Source organism: Delphinus delphis, chromosome 14 (genome assembly GCF_949987515.2).
Source record: "Delphinus delphis chromosome 14, mDelDel1.2, whole genome shotgun sequence".
Lineage (NCBI taxonomy): Eukaryota > Metazoa > Chordata > Mammalia > Artiodactyla > Delphinidae > Delphinus > Delphinus delphis.
Window position 1 is genome coordinate 18482757 of NC_082696.1, and position 22439 is coordinate 18505195.

General features: G+C 35.8%; 1 protein-coding gene, 1 long non-coding RNA gene and 1 pseudogene across 5 annotated transcripts in view; 1 reads left to right on the plus strand and 2 right to left on the minus strand.

Moving 5' to 3' along the window:
* LOC132436865 (uncharacterized) overlaps positions 1–22439 on the plus strand; it is a 385752-nt gene that overhangs the window by 303519 nt on the left and 59794 nt on the right. The gene's annotated exons all lie outside the window — the stretch shown is intronic.
* The window catches only part of ADGB (androglobin), a 138974-nt gene continuing 119209 nt past the window's right edge, over positions 2675–22439 (minus strand). The window contains exons 29-34 of the mRNA XM_060029831.1: positions 17880–18052; positions 13218–13394; positions 12382–12484; positions 4794–4884; positions 3918–4101; positions 2675–3024 (exon numbers count right to left, since the gene is read on the minus strand). Coding sequence (XP_059885814.1) covers positions 2839–3024; positions 3918–4101; positions 4794–4884; positions 12382–12484; positions 13218–13394; positions 17880–18052 — 914 coding nt within the window. The 3' untranslated portion in view covers positions 2675–2838. The remainder of the gene's footprint in view (positions 3025–3917; positions 4102–4793; positions 4885–12381; positions 12485–13217; positions 13395–17879; positions 18053–22439) is intronic.
* LOC132437403 (calcium-independent phospholipase A2-gamma-like) lies at positions 15330–16999 on the minus strand (annotated as a pseudogene).

Consider the following 22439-nt stretch of genomic DNA (forward strand, 5'->3'; position numbering starts at 1 on the left):
AAATTTACGAAGCCTTGATTTGTGACCCAAGATATGATCTATCCTGGAGAATGTTCCATGAGCACTTGAGAAAAATGTGTATTCTGTTGTTTTTTGATGGAATGTCCTATAAATATCAATTAAGTCCATCTTGTTTAATGTATCATTTAAAGCTTGTGTTTCCTTATTTATTTTCATTTTGGATGATCTGTCTATTGGTGAAAGTGGGGTGTTAAAGTCCCCTACTATGAATGTGTTACTGTCGATTTCCCCTTTTATGGCTGTATTTGCCTTTTTTATTGAGGTGCTCCTGTGTTGGGTGCATAAATATTTACAATTGTTGTATCTTCTTCTTGGATTGATCCCTTGATCATTATGTAGTGTCTTCTTTGTCTCTTCTGATAGTCTTTATTTTAAAGTCTATTTTGTCTGATATGAGAATTGCTACTCCAGCTTTCTTTTGGTTTCCATTTGCATGGAGTATCTTTTTCCATCCCCTTACTTTCAGTCTGTATGTGTCCATAGGTCTGAAGTGGGTCTCTTATAGATAGCATATATATGGGTCTTGTTTTTGAATCCATTCAGCCAGTCTGTGTCTTTTGGTGGGAGCATTTAATCCATTTACATTTAAGGTAATTATCGATAAGTATGTTCCTATTCCCATTTTCTTAATTGTTTTGGGTGTGTTACTATAGGTCTTTTCCTTCTCTTGTGTTTCTTGCCTAGAGAAGATCCTTTAGCATTTGTTGTAAAGCTGGTTTGGTGGTGCTGAATTCTCTCAGCTTTTGCTTGTCTGTAAAGGTTTTAATTTCTCCATCAAATCTGAATCAGATCCTTGCTGGGTAGAGTAATCTTGGTTGTAGGTTTTTCTCCTTCATCACTTTAAATAGGTCCCGACAGTCCCTTCTGGCTTGCAGAGTTTCTGCTGAAAGAGCAGCTGTTAACCTTATGGGGATTCCCTTATGTGTTATTTGTTGTTTTTCCCTTGCTGCTTTTAATATGTTTTCTTTGAATTTAATTTTTGACAGTTTGATTAATATGTGTCTTGGCGTGTTTCTCCTTGGATTTATCCTGTATGGGATTCTCTGTGCTTCCTGGACTTGATTGACTATCTCCTTTCCCATATTAGGGAAGTTTTCAACTATAATCTCTTCAAATATTTTCTCAGTCACTTTCTTTTTCTCTTCTTCTTCTGGAACCCGTATAATTCGAATGTTGTGTGCGTTTAATGTTGTCCCAGAGGTCTCTGAGACTGTCCTCAGTTCTTTTCATTCTTTTTTCTTTACTCTGCTCTGCAGTAGTTATTTCCACTATTTTATCTTCCAGGTCACTTATCCGTTCTTCTGCCTCAGTTATTCTGCCATTGATCCCATCTAGAGTATTTTTAATTTCATTTATTGTGTTGTTCATCGTTGCTTGTTTCATCTTTAGTTCTTCTAGGTCCTTGTTAAATGTTTCTTGCATTTTGTCTATTCTATTTCCAAGATTTTGGATCATCTTTACTATCATTATTCTGAATTCTGTTTCAGGTAGACTGCCTATTTCCTCTTCATTTGTTAGGTCTGGTGGGTTTTTATCTTCCTCCTTCATCTGCTGTGTAGTTTTGTGTCTTCTCATTTTGCTTATCTTCCTTTTTTTGGGGTCTCCATTTTGCAGGCTGCAGGTTCATAGTTCCCGTTGTTTTTGGTGTCTGTCCCCAGTGGCTAATGTTGGTTCAGTGGGTTGTGTAGGCTTCCTGGTGGAGGGGACTAGTGCCTGTGTTCTGGTGGATGAGGCTGGATCTTGTCTTTCTGGTGGGCAGGTCCACATCTGGTGGTGTGTTTTGGGGTGTCTGTGGCCTTATTATGATTTTAGGCAGCCTCTCTGCTAATGGGTGGGGTTGTGTTCCTGTCTTGCTAGTTGTTTGGCATAGGGTGTCCAGCACTGTAGCTTGCTGGTCGTTGAGTGAAGCTGGGTGTTGGTGTTGAGATGGAGATCTCTGGGAGATTTTCGTCATTTGATATTACGTGGAGCTGGGAGGTCTCTTGTGGACCAGTGTCCTGATGTTGCCTCTCCCACCTCAGAGGCACAGCACTGACTCCTGGCTGGAGCACCAAGAGCCTTTCATCCACACAGTGCCACCTGAGCAGGCAGCAAATCCACTGCCATTCTTTCCTTCTTAGTTTTCCTGAAATAAATTTGTTCTTTTGTTTATCTCATATAGTGAGAACTCCAGAAATGAGCAGCACAGGGTCAGTATGGCAGCTCCATAATGTCATCAGAGACCAGCCTCTTTCTGTTTTTGCTGCTAGAGTTGGAAGGTCTCCTGCAGAGGTGGGGGTGGCTGTCTGAAGCATACTTTTTATTAAAATTTGTTTTTAAGTTTTATTTATTTTTGGAAGTTTTTTTTTTTGAGTGTGTTTTTCATCCTTGAATCTAAACTCATACAGAGCATCATCTCTACCCTATTTAATGATTTTGAAACATATTTTTTAATATATTAAAGTCTTTAAAGTTAGAGATGAAAGAGCAATAGCTATTTTTCTCATTGTTGAATTTTTCAAAGGCAATCCTATTGGTTCACTTATGATCCTGTTCTGGCACTAACTAAAAATGAAGCAATTCAGAGTGAGACACTTACATTTTATTACATTCCAAATATTTTGAGACTATTTTTATTGAAATTTTATACTCAAATCATAGCTCTCTGGGAACAACCAATAAGTTAACGTCAAAACACAGAAAGTACTTCTAAGGTGGGAAAACGTCTATTTTCATTTGGCCTAATTAATACCTTATTCTCGTCAAAAGGCAAAGTTATAGATAATTAAAAGTAGGTTTTCCCTCTTTGGAGGAAAGGGAGTATTGGGCATGTCCTGTTCACTTTTTCTTTCCTTTCTGTTTTTTTTTTGTGTCTGGAGCCGGGACCTTCTTTTCTGTCTCTAGCCGGATCGCGGCTTCCTCCGCAGCCTGAGACTCCAATCTTTGCCGCTCAGCTTCCAGTAACTTTTTTCTGTACTGTTCCCGGATATTGAAGATCTTCTGCCGGGCTTCATCTAAGGAGTCCTAATCCAAACAAACAAACAAATAAACAAAAAACCCAAGCAAATATGATCGACTGATAGAGCCTTATTATGGTTCCATAAAAAACTGCACTCCCTTTCCTCAGGCCAACAGAATCATGTAGGAAATTATTGAAGAAAGATGAAAATTAGGTTATGGTCGCAAATGTTTCTTAGTGCATAAAACATGAGATATCAAAGGGCACATGAGATTTTACAGAATGGTAAATAAAAGAGTCAGTAGGAGAAAAATAAAGAGAAAGGTGAAGAAAGAAATGAGCAGGGATTTTGACAAAGCAACTATCTGCTTTAAATGAATTCAGGCCTAATCTGTATAAAATATGCAGCCGGTGTGTCTCTCACAGTAACTGTGCTCAGTAAATTACTAGTTCCCCATACGTATTCTAACCCTGACAAAATATATCTGATTTGTACTTGAAGAACTTTAGGTGGTATCTTTTTTCTTCCTCTCACTTACTTCAGCTTCACTTCTTAACATGGCTGGTGCCAGCAATTTCTGAGCCTTTGGGGCATTCTGTGTAGCAAACTGGGTTGACTCTTAAGAGTTTTTCTACTGCCAGCTTAGGATTTGGCTACTTCAAGCCTGTTAATGCAATCTTCCTTCAGCTACTTTCCGACTTCACAAATATTTTGCTATTGTCTCTGCTTCCATTCTTCCCATTTTGTGGATAAATTTTCAATAGTGTATTTTAGAGGGATTTTAGGGAGTGAGTAAAATAGATGTGTATAATTAATTTGCCAATTTTCTGAGAAGTTGGGAACTAAATGTTTTCAAGACTTCTTTCTACCTGGTTACAATATGATTCTATGACACCTTTTTAATATTACAGAAGAATTTGTCAATTGTGATCCAAGTATATGCCCTTTTAGACTCACCCGCATCTCCCCGTACATCTCCAGAACTCGCCCCTTTACTTTAAGCCTTTCTTCTTGCTCAATATCACGAATGCTAAGGAGTCTGGTCCTATATTGTCGAAACTGATGGACCTCCTCTGCCTTTTGCATTGCTTGCTGCTGATTCAGCTCATCCGTTTGCAGCAGAGGATCAGTATTTGTTTTTCTTGATATAAAAACATCAAAAGAGATACATAAGTCATTTGGGAACTCTAGCATGAACTTTAGCACTCAAATAATTTAAAATCATATCAGTAGGGTGGTGGTCTGAATCAAATCAAATATCAGGAACAGAAAGAATAAATCATTATTTTTACATGGGCTAGGCTCCATTTATTAAGTCACTAATATTTTAGGAAATTATTTTAGGAAAATACCAGCAAAATTAGATGTACTATTTGAAGAGGTGTTTGTGGAATTGGTGTGCGAAGCTATGAGAATATTTTGTAGGTGTTTTCTTTTTAATTTATGAAGCTAAGTAGATTTGAAAATGTTTTCAAATTGATAAATGTGCTTGAGTAACTATCTCTATTAATCCTATTGTTTAGTTCTTAAGAAAATTCAATCTAATTAAATAATAGCAGCAGGTATGATGGGATTTTTCTGCAGCTCAACTCACCTTAACTAGGCTACAAATTAAATCTTTACAGAAAACATTTAAATGCTTTTATAACTGACTTAATAAAACATTTGTTAAATTTAATATATAAATTCTGTACTTCTAAAAATTCAAATACACTTAAAATATATTAAGCATTTAATTTCAAATTTTCTGTTGTTTAGCAACTGCCTATTGACAATCTATCCAAAATTCTATGAACACAGATATGTGCATTAACCATGTTTATTAAAACTTACCGTACATATTGACTTAAGTCTACACATTCTAGTTTTTTTCGAATAAGTTGGGGAGGCATTTCCAAAATTGTTGGGGATCGTGAACGAGGCCCTGTTGTAAAAAAAAAAAAAAAAAGTCCTAGGCTTTCAAGAAAGAATCAATAATGACTAACTAAACGATTGTATATCTTGTTTAAATTGACAATATTTTGGACTTGCCTTGTTTAATACGATTTTAATGTGGTTTAATGACTTTATTGAAACATAATTATATTTTATGTTTATCCTCTAGCTGGTGTAACTATACTTACAGTTAAATGAAGGAGAGGACAAAATGAATATAGAAAAAGATAAATATGCTCTATAAGAAGAGTAACAAAATTACTCTAATTACAGTTAAATGAAAGCAGAGACCTAAAAAGGTCATATTTTGTTACAAAATTTCATTATAAACAAGTTAAATAAACTAATATTTAAAGAGCTTGGTATATCCGTGAAAGCTATGCGAAGCACTATGGGGGTGGGATATAAAAATGTTTTCAGACACAGTATCCTATCCTCAAGAAAGTTTTAGTCCAGTAGAGTAGGCAATATATAACAGGTGAACGCTGAAAATCAAATATCAGGAGATTTTTACCCCACGGACTCAAGAACCCACAAGAATAGTTTTAAGAAAGAAATTTTAGAGACTAAGATATTAACCATTCAGCCTTTCCAGCCCATTTAGTCTCTCTTTTTAAAAAATTATTGAAGTGTAATTTACATACCATAAAAATTACCAATTTTAAAAGTATAATTCAATATGTTTTAGTAAATTTACAGAGTTATGCAACCAGCACCAAAACCCTGTTTCAAAACATTTCAGTTATCCAAATAAATTCTTTTGTGCCCTCTTAAAGTCACTCTGCATTCCCACCACAAGCCCCAGGCTTTCTGTCTCTGTAGATTTGCCTTTCCTGGATATTTCATGCAAGTAGGAATCAAAAAATTAACTTTTTAAGAAACTGTCAAATCATAGTGTTTTGATTATTGTTAGCTTCATAATAAATTCTGAAATCATGAAGGTAAAATCCTTCCTCTTGGTTCTTTATGAAAATTATTTTGGTCATTCTGGGTATTTGCATTTTCATATAAGTTTTGGGATCAGCTTGTCAAATTCTGTAAAATGTCTACTAGGATTTTGATAGAAATTTATAGATCACTATAAATTTGATCTATCTAAATTCAGTATCTAAATTCAGATACACTGAATTTATAGATCAATTTAGGGAGAATTAATATCTTACTATATTGAGTCTTCTAGCCCCAAAGCATGGACTGCCTCTCTCTTTATTTAGATCTTTCAAAATTTCCTTCAGAAATGTTTTGTAATTTTCAGTATACAGGCCTTGCACTTTTGTTAAATTTAGTTCCATATATTTATTATTGATGCTATTGTGAATGAAATTGTCTTCTTAATTTCATTTTTTGATTGCTCATTGAAATGTAGAAATAAAAATATATTAATCTTCTATCATGTGACCTCACCAAACTCACTTGTTAGTTCTAGATGATATTCTTGGTTCTTTTCCCATGATTTCTTAGGATTTTCAATATACAGGATCAATTTGTCTGACAACACAGTTTTATTTCTTCCTTTCTGATATGGATGTATGGATAAAGTGGACATCCTATGTTCCTGAAGGTTGAAATCACTATATCTGCTTTGTTACACAGATCTCTTTATTTAATTTTTGGCTTACTTTTTGCTTTTCCTGACCAGTGTCACAGTCTCAAGCAGCTGTGATGTTGGCTATTCCAATTGTTTGCCACCAAGTTCACTATTCCTTGCAACAATATCCATGGGCATAGAACTTTTCCATGGAGCCTCAAATCAGGTAAATCCTTTTTAGCATTGGCAGCAAGACTGCTGGTTCTCCTGGCTACCACGCTACAGACCTTGGGGCTGATGAGGGAACCCCACGTTAATATGCAATAGTTGGTAGGCTAACTGTGGTAGACAGACTAATGGACCTCCGAGGATATCCATGTTCTAACCTCTGAAGCCTATGAATATGCTACCATACAAGGACTTTGCAGATGCAATTAAGGATCTCAAGATGGGACGATAATGCTGTATTAGTCAGCTGGACTAAACCCTTGTAAGGGAAAGAGAGGAATGTAGAAAAGATAGAATCCAAGAAGGAGATGAAGTGATGGTCATAGAGGAAAGAGAGAGAGGGGGAAGGAAAGAGAGACAGAGGGATTTGAAGATGCTCTGCTGCTGGCCTTGAATATAAGGAAGGAGCCGTAAGCCAGAGTCAATGGCCCTAGAAGCTGAAAATGGAAACCGATCCTCTCCAAGGGCCTCCAGGAGGAATGCTGCCCTGCCAACAGCTTAACTTTAGAATTTCTGCCCTCTAGAACTGCAAGAAGTTTGTGTTAAGTCACTAAATTTGTGGTTATTTCTTACCGAAGTAACAAGAAATTTATCCAACTAAGTTAATTTATTTTTTTGTTTAATAAATATTTTTCATTTAGTTGTACACCCTCAGAATTTTGAAATGTTTCTTAATCTTTTCCCATTTATCATTGCTTTTGGGGAGAGGATATGTCAAGTCTTCACTCTGCCATGCAAAAAATCCTGCCCTCCCACTGGCTGTTTAATCTTGCTTTTCACGTGTGGTTGGAATAGTCTCCAGGAATATTGTAAAGTGTTTAATTTATAACAACTTGTTAAAAGGGATTATTCATAGAAATATAATCTAATGTAAAACTTTAAAAATGTAAAAAACAGTAACATCAAATTTTTCAAAACTATTTTTTCAAAAATATCATGCTTTTATAGGCATGATACCCTTGAGAAATAAAGAATATAGTAGGACAAACCCTAACTCTGCACCATTATTGAAACATAAATTCAGTCATGTTTTTCACTTTATAACATTAAATAAAACATTCCTGAAATATTGCATCTTATATACAATATGACTCTTCTAGAAACCAGTGGTTAATAACTTTTCTTTTTTCATCATGGTTGCTCTGTGATCTTAGATTTCTAAAGTTCATTTGTTTTTCTTATGAACCTATCTACTTTTGTTGCATATATTTTTGGCATTTCAAACTTGAATTGTTTCTGAAAGACACCAACTCCGCTGACTCTGACTGGAAAGAAAATGTTTTTGATTAATTGGATATTTGTGTTCTCTTGCATCCTGCCAAATAATACGTATTTAAACAGGGAGGGTATGAAAGGGGAAGAGAAGGTTAATCTTCATTTTCACTTATAAAATTGTTGTATCAGAATAGGGTGTAAGTGTAGTATGATCTTGGACCTCTAGAACAGTGCAACTCCAAGTGTGTGCCCATGCATGCATGTGTGTGTGTGCACGCATCGTCCGTCTGCCAACTGGTACTCTGTGGGATAAGCTCTGAAAGTGAGAGTATGCATTTAGAGATATTTTTACAGCAATTGGTCATCACTGGGTCGTTTTATTATATTTTATAAAAGTTTCAGTTTGCAACAGAATCGGCAGAAAACTTCTTTCATCATAGATTGTAAGAAAATAGCTGTTTAAAAGAAATGGTGAAGAATAGTTTGATTGATTGATTGTGAAGCCTGGGGAAAAGATTGGGACTAAAGACAAAGATCACCTCCAACCGTTGGAAGAGGCACTTTCCAGAGGCCTCCAGAAATAAAAGGGAAGTTGAAAAAGCAAAGTTTGAACTCTTGACCTTGATGATGGCTTGGTGTTGAGAAAGAATGCATAAGAGTGAAATCCATAATGATATTATTTACATGTCCTCTGGCATTATGAAGGAGGTTGTTCTAAGTTACCTACTATATATGAAAATAGAAAGTAGCAAGAATAAGGTAGCATTTTGGGAGTCACAAATAAATGAGTACATAAATATACATATATGTATATATGTATATAAATGTAGAGGCCAGAGCATGTAAATCTCTCACAAGGACTGTAATCTCCTATGGGCGATGCTTCCTCAGGAGTGACGGCCAATCTGTGGTGCACCAACAGCAGAGGTGAGAGCAACACACAAAGTTCCAGAGAACAGCTAGATAGCCGGACCCATGATTTTCAAGCAGGATTCCTTCTAGAGCAACAGTACGTGGGGTACATGGCAGTGTTTCAGTGCCATAGGATGTACTAGAACCATACAATAGCACACCTCTTCTTGGTGGGAGGGGGAGTAAATTTCTTGTTGATGGTGTGTAATTCAACTTATCATATATTGAAATAAAATTGTAATAAAACATACTTAAGAATGCTTGGAAGCATTTTTTGCTTGAGGACAGCAAAAAATTAAAATAAAATTGTAATATATTAAAATAAAATTGTAATAAAACATACTTAAGTTATATTAAAATAAAAATAAAATATATTAAATAAAACTAATAAAATATTAAAATATAAAATTAAAATATATTAAAATAAAATTGTAATAAAACATACTTAAGAATGCTTTGAAGCATTTTTTGCTTGAGGACAGGCTGCTTTGGCCTCTAGGTCTTCCACCCCTGCTCACTCTTATCTTTCTTCTCTGTTTCCTGACCCCTCCTTATTACCCCAAAATACACCCCAATAATGGGTTAATATCTAAAATATATAAACTGCTCATACGACCCAATATAAAAAAAAAAACCAAACAACCTGATTAAAATGTACAGAAGACCTGAATAGACATTTTTCCAAAGAAGACATACAGATGACCAACAGGCACATGAAAAGATGCTCAATATGCTAATCATCAGAGAAATGCAAATCAAAACCACAATGAGGTAGGTATCACCTCACACCTGTTGAATGACTATCATCAAAAAGACTACAAATAACAAATGTTGGCAAGGATGTGGAGAAAAGGGAACCCTTGTACACTGCTGGTGGGAATGTGAGTTGGTGAAGCCACTGTGGAAAACAGTCTGGAGGTTCCTTGAAAAACTAAAAATAGAGCTACCATATGATCCAGCAATTCCACTCCTGCATATATATCTGAAGAAAATGAAAACACTATTTCAAAAAGATTCATGCACCCCAATATGCACATGTTCACAGCAGCAATATTTACAATAGCCAAAATATGGAAGCAACCGAAGTGTCCATCAACAGATGAATGGATAAAGAAGATGTGGTGTGTGTGTGTGTGTGTGTGTATGTATATATATATATATATATATATATATATATATATAATGGAAAACTTTGTGTTAGAATAGAGATTTTAGAACATTTTAGAAACCAAATATTTAAAATTTGTTATAAAAGATGTAGTATACTATAGATCAAACTGTTTTTAGTGACAACTGTATATGCGATCTGTGCATTTTTAGTATTCGTAGACACAGAAAACTGTGAAAATATAACTGCTACTTAAAACTATGTGAAAATATAACTGCTACTTAAAAATTTAAAAATAAATTTCCCACTTTTATCTTTAGGTTAAGTATTTAGTAATCAGGTCCTTGAGCAGATTACCAACTCTGATAATCAAAATGAAGACCTGTACACATATTTTTCTATGTTTAACCCTAGCCATCATGTGCTTAACTATCTTTTCCAGAATTTTTATTTTAAGATATGTGTTTATCCTACCAATAAAGGCAATACTTACTGATATTTTCCTTCTGCATGCTCTGCTCACACTCTTCCTTCCCTGTGGGGGATGATCCTTCACTTTCACTACTTGTTGATTTTGCCAGATCCTTGAAGCCCTTGTTTGTCTGCCACTTCTTCCACAGCATACTCCCTGATAGTACAGTCTCTCTGTTATCTAAACTCATGGAACTCTTTGTATCTGACTCTTTTATGGCACTTGAAGGTGTTTCTACTAAATATGATATATGCATTACCGAAAAAACTTGCATTCTATGAAATCACATACAAAAATAGCGAGACATAGAATACATAAATACGTAAAGCTCAGAAACAGGAAAAATTAATTCATGGTCATAGAGATCAAATAGTTACTTTCAGGAAGGAAAAGGCTGGGAAAGAGAATGAAGAGGACTATTGGGGTGTATTAAGGGTTTTTTATCTTGATCTAAATGGGGTGGCTCCTGAATATACACACATATGAAAATACATCAAGCTGTGCAATTAAGATTTGTACCTTTTTTGCCTGTATGTTACATGATAAGGTCAGCCTTCTCTGAGCTCTGTTCTCCACTAGGCCTTGTCCTTGACTTGTGATGAATCCCAGTTTTAGCCAGGAATCCTGCCAAACTAGTTTATCAAGAATCCCCCTACTCTTGATATCCAATTAAACGCCTCTTCCTCCACACTTGATATTTAATCAAATTTCTCTTCCCTGACGTTTGATACCTAACCAAATTCCTGTAAGTAATTTTTCATCCACTCCCTGCTAGTTAGTTATAAATCCTCACTTGTTTCTGTTGTTTTCAGAGTTGAGTTCAATCTCTCCCCTATTGCAATAGTCATAAATAAAATCTTCTTTGACATTTTTAACGTGTCCAGTGCAATAAATTTCCTTTTACATACAAATTAGCACAACATTTAAAAAATTAATAATAAAATCTAGAGCCTAAAGAAAAAGAACTGTATTCTATTCACCTTTATATTCTATTCACCTTTATATTCCTAACATTACATTAAACTCTACCAATTAGAGGAGTGAGTACTTTAGGAGTTAGAAATATTTCAAATCCCAACTTGGTCACTTTTTAGATGTATGGCATAGGAAGAATAAGGTGACCATCTGAGCTTTGGTCTCTAAATCTACAAAATGGAAATAGTAAGGTCTACCTCATAGTTGCTGTAGGTTAAAGTGAGATAATAAACATAAAGCACTTTGAGCAGTGCCCATCCCAGAATAACAGGATTGGGGTGATATTTATTTTTTATCCCCTTCACATGAAATGTTAAGGGACATTACTTTTATAACAATTATTGAGTTATACTCCTGAAGATGTAAAAGTGGAAAAGCACGATTTGGGATGTGAATGTCTTCAGCCTCCCTGGACAACTCAGCATGGTGATAGATGGAGGTATAGCCAAGTGTTTGTGGGAAGAGCCCTGGGGTGATGGAGAGCTCTGTCTGCATGCTGCCTCTGTCCCTGGGTAGCTTGTGAATTTAGCAAATTACTCTGGGCCTGGGTCCTTACTGGCAAGTTGGAAATAATATTTATATCAGTGAGTTGATGTGAGTATTGGATGAAATAATTAGTATTTTATAGCTCCAGGCCCATGGCAAATTGTTCACTGAAAGTAGTTAGCTTTCTTACTTTGATTCTTATTGCTATTGTTTATTGCTATTGCGATTAGAAAGGTGCCAGATTTATAGTTGTGAGCCTGCCTTCAAGTTCACATACTGCTACCTTCTAATGAGGGTTTCATCTTTTTTTCATCTTATTTCTGGTTTCATCTTTTCTTAAATGGGGAAGATTATATCTACTTGGGGACAAAGTGAACACCTGCTTGGTAAAAAGAAAATGCTTGAGAATCTATTTTCTTACAAAACTGTCTATAACTTTACAATCCTATAATGAAATAGATTCTGAAATTTTTCTTTTTACCAAGCATGACTTGCTGACTAGCTTTGAAGAGGTGCAAGTAACAGCTCCGTGCTTGGGGCAGCTGGGGTAGGGTTCACTGACCTTCTTCCCCTTCTTTGGTTTGGCTTTCAGACATAGGCACACACTCAGCATCAGGTGTTTTCTTAATGAACCGGCTGAGATAATGGAGACGCGCCTGGGCAGCCTAAAGGACAGACATTATCAACACACATTACAGGCAACACCATCTCAACAGTACTCAAAAGACACAGGAAAATGTGAATGAATACGGCAGTCTGAACCAGACCGGCTCTTATGAATTACCAAAGAAAAACTCCAATTCTGAACCATCCATGATCTTGACAGTGATTTGTGAGAACTAATGAAGAAGTCCTAAAACTCATACGCTGTGCATGCTAGCTTAGATCCAGGTGCTCTTGAACCTTTTTCATCTGCCTCAATAACCCTGAGTTGGGGACATGAAGCACATATAAATAATAATGTTTCACTATGGCAATGATTCTTATCTAAAATATAGAGAGGAGGAATCATGAGGTATGTGTATTCCACAAGGGCAGCACATGATTTTTCTCTATCTAAGCACATGAAAGCACATATTAAACATTTTTATGCTTTCTTAGTTGGGAGTGTTAAGGACAGAGTGTTAATCCCAGATGATGTGAAAGGACAAGGCTACCTGCAGTTTGGGCCATAAGTGGCACCATTATGTGCTTTGCTTTTGGAAGTCATCTGGGTATCCGGATAATAACATTTCACTATGTGTTCAAATGTGGTCTTAATATTTAGTTAGTTGATGCCTGACAAAATTCCAGATACTTCCTAAAGGAAAGACTATGTTGTTTCACCAATATGGCTCTTGCTTCAGACCACGCCCAAGGAATGAAAGGTAAAAGGACAACTTTTCAAACTCAGGTAACCTTGATCGATCTTCCTGGTTCAGTCATCTCCCAGGCCTGCTTCATGGCTCGGATTTCATCTGCTCGTTCTGTATCTTTTTTCACTTCAAAAAAGTCTGCTTCATTGTATTCAGTGACCAACCTCAAAATCCAGTAGGGTTTATTTGGGTCTTCTTGTTGAGGGTGAGCAGTGGGTATCTGGCAAAGTAAAGTAAAAACCTTGGGGTCAGATGCTTTCCTCCTTTCAAAAGGATCTAGATTTTACCCTGTGACCCATAATTTCACTTAAGTATTTAAGCCAAGAGAAAGGAAAACATATATTCACAAAAAGATTTGAAAAGAATATTTATTATAGCCTCATTCTTATTAGCCTAAAAAGGGGAAACAATATAAATATCTGTCAACTGATGAATGGATAAACAAATTGTAGTATGTTCATACATGGACTACTACTTAACATTAAAAAGTAATAAACTATTAATGCATACCACAGTGTGGTTGAATTCCACAGACAGACATTATACAGAAATAAAGAAGTTGAGCACAAAAGAGTACTTCTTGTATGAATCATTTGTATGAAATTCCAGAACAGGCAAAATTTGCCTGGGGGAGAGGTATGGGGATGACAGAATCCACTGCAAAGAGGTGTTAAGGGAATTTCTAAGCTTATGGAAATGATCTATAATCTAAACCTTGATAGAGATGTGGGTTACATGGTGAATTCACTTGTCAAAACTCACTGAATTGCACATTTAAGATTGTTGCATATCACTCTATGCAAATTTCACCTAAAAACTGTAAATAAAAATAATTCTAAATTGCACTTAGGCTCACTCATACCATCTCTTTACAAGAATGAGGGCAAGAATAGTTGATCATTTCCAAGCCTGGATATACTTGATATATATTCATTAGGAAAGTTAACATTTTGCTGTCTTGTAGGATCACTTTCACGGACCTTAGGCTGGGAGCAGATTGACATAGGACTTGAAAATGTCTAGATAAGTGAGGCTTATTGGTAGCAATCTGTTAAGGAGACGAGCTTGAGTCTGATGAGTTACTAGCATTTTACATAAGACTGAGACAATGTCAGTAATCCATATTACATAACGCAGATGGGGAAGTGGAGATTGGGGGGCCACTGAATAAAGTTTTCACGTGTAGTTTGGTTTTAAGGTTATCAAAAGACCTCCTAGCTTTCTGCAATATTCCCTTAATATTCTGATGAAAATTTAAATCTCACAATTGGATATTCTTTTATTTCTTCCTTCTAAAACACAGTACATAAGCTTTTACCACCTTTTATATTGCTTGATAAGTGAGTTTTTCAGAAACTTCTCTGGGATCAAGTTTTGATTAGGGAAGGGAGCACTATGAAGAACTAAGGGAAGGCCACATGTCTATAAGAATTTATGGATTGAATTTAGCTTATTTGCTTTAAACTTGAATGGTTTTGTTGTTGTTAATGATAGGACTATTTTCTCAGAAAATTCAAATAATTAATTTTATAAACTGGAGTTACATCTAGAAAAGTTAACACACAGCATTATCTTGAAGTTTCAAGGGGAAAAAAGTGGTTGACTGGAACTTCACCTATGTTTTTGAGCAAAACAATGTTGAAAGAAACACATTTTGAATAGAAAATTTTATCTGGCTCTTTCATATTTCAAACGTAATTGTAATTTGACAGAGAGCGTTCCATTTGTCTGCATTTGTTTAGATGATATTACACTAAAAGGCAGTATTTGGACTGTAGAATGTAGCTAGTGAGAACATAAGTAATATAAATTTAAGAAGAAATTAGCTTTTCCATATGAAATAAAATAAAGGATCAAATAAATTCAACATGATTCTGGTGACTAAAACAAAACTACAAAGTATATTATTATAGTTTTTGGTTTCCTGTTTGGCCCATATGTTAAACTTTCAAACATCAAACAATATAATACTAATAGCTACTAAAACCAACTAGCACAATATTAAGGTTCCTAAAGCTTAGTTCATTTTTAATGTCATAAAAACCCAATTCCCATTTGAATTCTGTAACCAAACATACCTTTTGTGCTTCACAAGATATTCTAAACATTGTCTCTTTCAGGATTCCCTAGAATTCTTGAGTATTTGAAAGTTAACTCAAACTGAATCCCACAATTCCTTACTAAATTTGGTGGATCTTCTGAGCAGGCTTTCATTTTGGAGAATATGCATACATTCTTCAAAATTTTGAAAAGAACAGAGGCTTTCACACATGTCAGTTTTTAGTTTCATCCAATCATTAGTTTTCTGAAGAACTTTTTTCTTGACAATATTTTTGCAAGTTTTTAATTTTTTTTCTTCATTTCTTTCTATGTACTTCAACTCTTTTACCTGCAGCTTATCCAGCTTTTCATTTTAACTTTCATCTAGAGGTAAAGATTTTACGCATGGCAAGACTGAATCTAAAAATAGGTGTCAGGAAGTAATATAATAGATCATCAAGTATTATATGGGTTTCTTCTCTATCTGTAGCACTGTTGATAACTTTAGACAGTTCAAGCTTGTGTATGTCACCGTGTTTCTCACATCACTTTCATGATGTCCAATGTCATAGGCACTCTAATGGTATGTCTGGCCAAAGACATTTACACTCATGCATTGCTAATGCTGAGGGGTTATTCGGAAGCAAATCTCCATTGTGATGAAGATCATTTTCCAAATGCACACTTTGCAAAGTAGCCTGGAGCAGCAGATATGGCTCTAGTGGCCTTCCACATCTTATACTGACAGCCTCCCAACTGGTAAGAGTTGATTCCAGGAAAATGACCATAGTTTCAGAAAACAAAAGTTGTTGGCACTTTCCCTCTGCTTACCATGGTAATTACTGCAGCTACCTTAGGACTTCTGGGATTTCTTGCTGTTTCTGTCATTGGTGTGTATCCCATTCTATCCTTAAGAATATTTCCCCAAGTTTGTCGTAAAATGCAGGGCTCCAACTCATTTTGACTGTTCCAACAATGATATTTTGTGAAAACACATCTCATCCTAATTTTCGATAAAGTTCCTCACATTCATCCAAGGGCATATGAAACAGCCCCAACATGAAAGCTAATATGGCACCTGTACTTCCACCACAAATGCAGTCAGAGGGCTGGTGAACTGGCTTCTGAGTGAGTTCACCTGATTTCCGCAATGTCTAAAAAGCAACCACACCCCTTGTTCTTCCATCATCAGTTGTGCGAATTAGGATTCCTCTTTCTTCACTGGATTCATGCAACCAAATTAAGGCCAGAATTTCTCTAACTGCAGCCTGAAGAATGCCATCCTTAATTTGTCTCAGTCATAATAAATATGGAATAATTCTTTCATTGGCAGCCACTCCTTTTCCCTCAGGAAATTCTTGAAGATGAAAAGTCAGTTGTTCAACCCTATTAATGCAGAGCTTTGGCTCAGTTGTTCTTAATGCTTGAATAAATGCCCAGGTTCTGTCATCAGTACTCATCCTGGCAATCTTGTCTTGTTGAAGAGATAAACGCTTTTTCTTCTCTCCGTTTTTGTCTTTGCTAATAGTCTGCTCAGTTTTTAACTGCCTCTTCCTGTTCTTTGGACTGAATCATACTTTAATTTGGGAATGTATCCACCAATTTAACCACCTACACTAAAGTTTGTACACCTTCAGTGGGATGAGAAAGAGAGTTAGCTGTACTTTGTTTAGTAGAAACTAGAAGAACCTCATTTGTCCTCTTCTTCCTTCCTCTGACCTGTATCTGGTACAGCTTGTACTCTTTTGTCTGGACTATTGCAGTGCTTTCTGGTGGTTTTCCCATCTCTTATCTTTTCCCCTTTAATTTCATACCCTTAAAAGTCACCAAGGTATCTGAAATGTAAATCTGATCATGTCAGTACACTTCTTAAAGTCAGTACACTTCTCAAAGTCCCACCTCCCAGCCCTGTGTAGCCTAAGCTGTGATCACAAATGATAGGAAGATTTTGTCCTCACAGGTAATTTGTTTTGAGTTCAGTGTTTTAAAATAACTTGAATTTGAGTATCTTTAGGACTCTGCTTGCACTCCTCAAACTTGCCACCCACATACTCTTCCTTACCCTTAATCATTGGGATTACCTATCTGGTCCTGAAAAAATTTGGACTCAGGACCTCTGGCTTGTAGATAGAGTCTCAGCTTTCTAACCAGGCTTTCTAAAAGGCTCCCCTCCACCTGACCCTTACTTACCCTTCCAGCCTCATACCCCATACCTTAGTGGCTCAAAAACCAAATTGTGTTGGATTTTTGCCTCTGAATGTCTTTGCTCACTGATTCAGTTCAGGACTCCTCTAGGCAGAGGCTGAAATAGGTACCTATCCTTTCTACCCTGTGCATACCATATCTAACATTACAACTCTCTCTTTACTTTCAGTCTCCTCCATTAGACTGTGAGTTCCTTGAAGGTAGGGACTTTATAATATTAATATTAGAAACCCAAGTCCCCAAAACAGTGTCTTACATATTAAAAGCTCAATTAACACTTTTTGACACTAAGGAAGACTGCTTACAGAAGGTGCCCAAGGAATGTCTTTAAGGTATCTAGATGATTGCTGGAAACAGGGAGATGGAATTTTTCAGGTTTTACTCAAAAGATATGGGAAAATAGGGACCCAATGAATCTAAGTTTATTAAATGACTCCAATAAAAAAAGCATCACACCCACCTGAGGCTCAACGCGAGGCACTTGTTTTTCTTTGGCTATCTTTTCTTTCTCAGAAGACTTTTCTTTGCCTTTCCTTGTTGTTTTGGAAGTTCCTAAAGATTTTTGTCCCTCACTAATAGTGTGGGAATCTGGACTTCCAAAGGTAATTAATTCCTCATGTTTCTCTCCATGTGCTAGAAAAACGAAAAAAGGAAACCAGTGAGTCATGATATAATAATAAAATCATGTCATGTAGGAAAAAGGGAAGAAGTCAGAAAAATGGTTAGTCTAAGGCATTTGGATTTTTTTTCTTTTTTTAAACAAGCAGGTGAGCAAACAAGCAGACAGCCCTTTTATAAAGATCTGTGTGACTCTCTTTTATACAATTGAGAAATAATTCACATACTATAAACTTCTCATTGAAATGTATAAATCATGGTTTTGGTTTATTCATAAGGTTATATAATGATCATTACTATCTAATTTGTTTCTGATCTGGATGCTCTCAGTTCATTTTCTTGCCTAATTGCCTTGGCTAGTATCTCCAGTACAATATTGAATTGATTATTCTCTGCTTTAATATTTATTATTCCCTTCTTTCTGCCTACTTTGGGTTTACTTCTTTTCTTTCTTTTCCAGTTTTCTAGTTTTTTAAGGTGGAATATTAAGTTATTGATTTGAGATCTTTGTTCATTTTAAATGTAAGAATTTATAGCTATAAAGTTCCCTCTTAGTACTGCTTTCATTGTATCTCATAAGTTTTGGTATGTTGTTAGTTGTTTTTCATTCATCTCTAAGTATTTTTAAATTTCCCTTATGGTGCACTTTATTTCTTCATGTGGATACAAGTTACTGCATAGTGTCCTTTGATTTCAGCCTGAACGATTTCCTTCAGTATTTCTCATAGGGCAAGTTTGTCAGTGACAAATTTTTTCAGTTTTTGTTTTTCTGGGAATGAGGCTTTGAAAGAGATTCAGTTCCATTTTCCTGTACCAGGAATACAGGCTGTTAGTTTTTAAGGTTACTGCTGGCTGGAGACCAGGGGATGGGACTGGGGCAAGTAAAAATGTCATAAAGCTTACTGTTCTTAAAGAGATATGGCTGTTTTTCTTGAATAAAGCCTTTGTTAATTTCCAGAATTCTGAAAAGTTGATTCTGATCATCTCTGCCAGTTTTTTCATTGTTTTTATGGAGGAGTAAATTTTTGGAGTCCTTTTTCCTGCTATTTCCATTGGTGTCCTCCTGGATTTCTCTTCTTATTTGAAGCTTCTGAGTTATCTCTGCATGCTGTTTGCCTGGGGCAGAGTCCTGAGAGAACGGAGAACTCACATAGGCTAGGTCTCTCACAGCTGCCTGGAGACCTTGTCATAAGAGCATGAAATATCAAAAAACTCTGTGGAGTATGTGAGATTCCATACTAAACAGCTCAGCTCTTGAGTGTGATGAGTAGGCAAAGAAAAAAGTGGACTGATTTAACTTGTGAGCAGAAAAGTGAAAATAATGAGACCACAGAATGAAAATAAGGTTAGGAGTAAGAATGAGGCACAAGGGTAGAAATGATGAGCCATAGAAACTGAATCAAGAGAAAAAGAAAGAAGAAAAGAAGACAAAGATTTTTATAGGAAGCCACACAGTAAAATCACCTTTTATCAGAAACCCAGGATAGAATGTAGAGAGGCTGCAAAGGACATATTTTCTCTTTGGTTCTTTGATATCCTTTGTTAACCAAAAACTTTGAGGTTGAAGAAACACTATTTGCACAGAAATGGAAGCCCATTTATTTCAGCACCGCTTCCCTGCAGAGGCTCCTCATGCTGTCTCTGCTATATAGAGATGGTGCAGTACCAGCTCTTCATCTTGCCCAATATGAGGTGACTGGGCTTCGACCAGTCTCAGTGGCCACAGCTACCACCTCACTTAAATCCAGGTCCCAGAGATCTCAATGCCAGCAAAATCAGGAGTTAACTACAGTTTAGAGATCTATCTGTGGCCAATGCTACATAATAGTACCTCATAAACGAATTCATTCTTTTTATCTTGTGCAGCCAGACAACTGTGTTACCAGTTATGCTATGCTTACTGTAAAGCAGCAGTTCACAAATTTGATGAATGTATGAATCACTAGGGAGTCTGGAAAATGTAGGTCTTGAAGCCCAAACCCCAGAGAGTCCAACCCCTTAGAGTTTGATATGGGGCCCAGGAATGTACAGCTTTAAAAACTATCTCAGGTGGTTCTGATTCATACTTAGAGAAACACTGCTTTAAGAAATGTATACAGTTTTCCCTTTCCTTGGAAGCAAATGTTGCAAGGGGATGGGCGGAAGGGAAGAATACCAGTGAATTAGAGTTCAGTGAAGCTGAAGGTTCCTTTACAAGAGTGGTTTTCACACTTTAGCCTGTGTCAGAACCACCTGAAGGGCTTGTTAAGAAACAGATTTCTGGACCCCACCCCCCAAAGTTTCTGATTTGGAAGGTATGAGGCGGAGCCCCCAAATTTGCTTTGTAACAAGTACCCAGGTAGTTCTGAGGCTGCTGGTCCAAGGACTGCACTTAGAGAAACACGGGTTTACATTTAGGAGGGTATAATTACCTTTTCCCAATATGAAGGATTTCGCTTTATGTTCTATTATTTTTTCTAACAAATACCCAAGTATTGGGAGAGCAAATGATATTTGTTGAATCCCTACGATGTTTCTTTCTCTTTTAATTCTCAAAGAATCCCAGCAGGGTAGGTTCAGAGAGTTTATGTAATTTACTCAGACTCTCCCAACTGATAAATTGAATCAGCATTCAAGTAACAGTTCAAAGGACATGTCAGTCCCTTTCAAAATCGGAGTCTTGTAAGTCACCCCATCAGCAAAGTAAAACAGTAATTGCGAAGAATCCAGATCTTATTTCACTTGGTGCCAGTTATTGGCTGCTTTCAAAGTGGGCACAGAGCAACTGCACAACCGCAAGTGGACTGTAAGCACCGTGATTTTACAAGGGGGCAGCTTGCCTTTCTGCCAACAATCCCAGCCTGCTGAGAAGTGTTGTGCTAGGGAAAATCGTTTGGTCAAATAATCAAAAGATTTAGAAGTGAATCCTGGATCAGCCACTGTAGGTTAACTTTGGCAGGTTTATTGTATTCATAAAACTTGAAACCTAAGACTGTGCCACGGGCTTTAAAAAAAAATCAATAAAAAACATTTAAAATAGGATCTTACCTAGTATCATACACCCCAGGTTTTTAAGATGTTAACAGATGTCAGATGAAATGGAATCTCAAGCTGCTCCATTAGGTATTTCTGGTGCTTTCTTTTTCTCACTACCCATAATTCTTAGTGTTTGAGTCATACATTTAGGCATGTTTGATTCCACTCAAATTAACATACTCTAATATTCAAGTTTACATATGTGAACATTTACTAGAGTGTGAGGCACACAGCAGGTGTATACCATCCTCTTTCTTTACATTATTAATATATACAGTAAAATAATTTCCATATTATTTAATGGCTTACAATATGGTAACTTTTTCTTCCAGGAATTACAAGTTCAACAAAGGTGAGGATATCATTACATACTTCATTTTAAATTCCTAATTTCACCTAGTGTAGGGCTGAACTCATAGTATGTATTCATTATCAGATTGCCTGTTTAATATATAAAGCTTTATAGGGAATCTGTATGTGTTGGGAGCATATATGTCAGTAAGATGCAAGAATAAATATCCTAGTAGGTCAAAATTGTGAAAAATGTGACCCCGCTTTGCATAGTCATGTAATTAGGAGAATTACAGAAATATAATTTTGATTTTATGATTAAAATTCAGTGCTTAGATTTATATATCCAGAAACTAAAAGTGGTTGGGATTTGAACATTAATATAATTTCTCAACTAGAAAACTTGTTTACAACAAAGTATACATTTACCAACTACAATCACACTTGGTAAATGTAAACAGAAACGCCATGTATATATATATAAATATATATAGTAAATATATATAGTATCTACAATGCTTGGTTTCTTCAAATACTCTGAACTGGATACACCATGCATGTATTGTGCCTAAGAAAAAGCAATAATATAATATTTATTAGAGTTCAGGAAATAATGTTATAATCCTGCTAACAAAGTTAGCAGTGGGACTTGAAACCAAACACTTTTGAGAATGATAAAGTTTAATGCGAATAGATTAGAACTTCAAGTATGCAGGCCAGCAATATAAACAAAAGGACTCAAAATAACAAGACCGCTAATTATGTATAAAGGCAGATGATATCACTAAGTATTACCTGCTCAAGATTCTCCATTTTCTATTTTCTTAAGTGAAAGTAAGCAATTTTTACTGAAACTTAAGTATTGAAATATACTAAAGGTGGCACTGTTGCTTCATGTTAACCAGAGGCCAAACTTCCTAAAATTTTATAATAGAAATAGCCTAGGTTGTACCGTGTTTCAGGCCTTATATTTTATCATGAGTTATAAAGATGTAAAATTTTGAAAAAAATTAAATTATATATTTTAAAAAATTATATATTTTATTTCTCATAATAAATATTTCAGGCCTTATATTTTATCATGAGTTATAAAGAT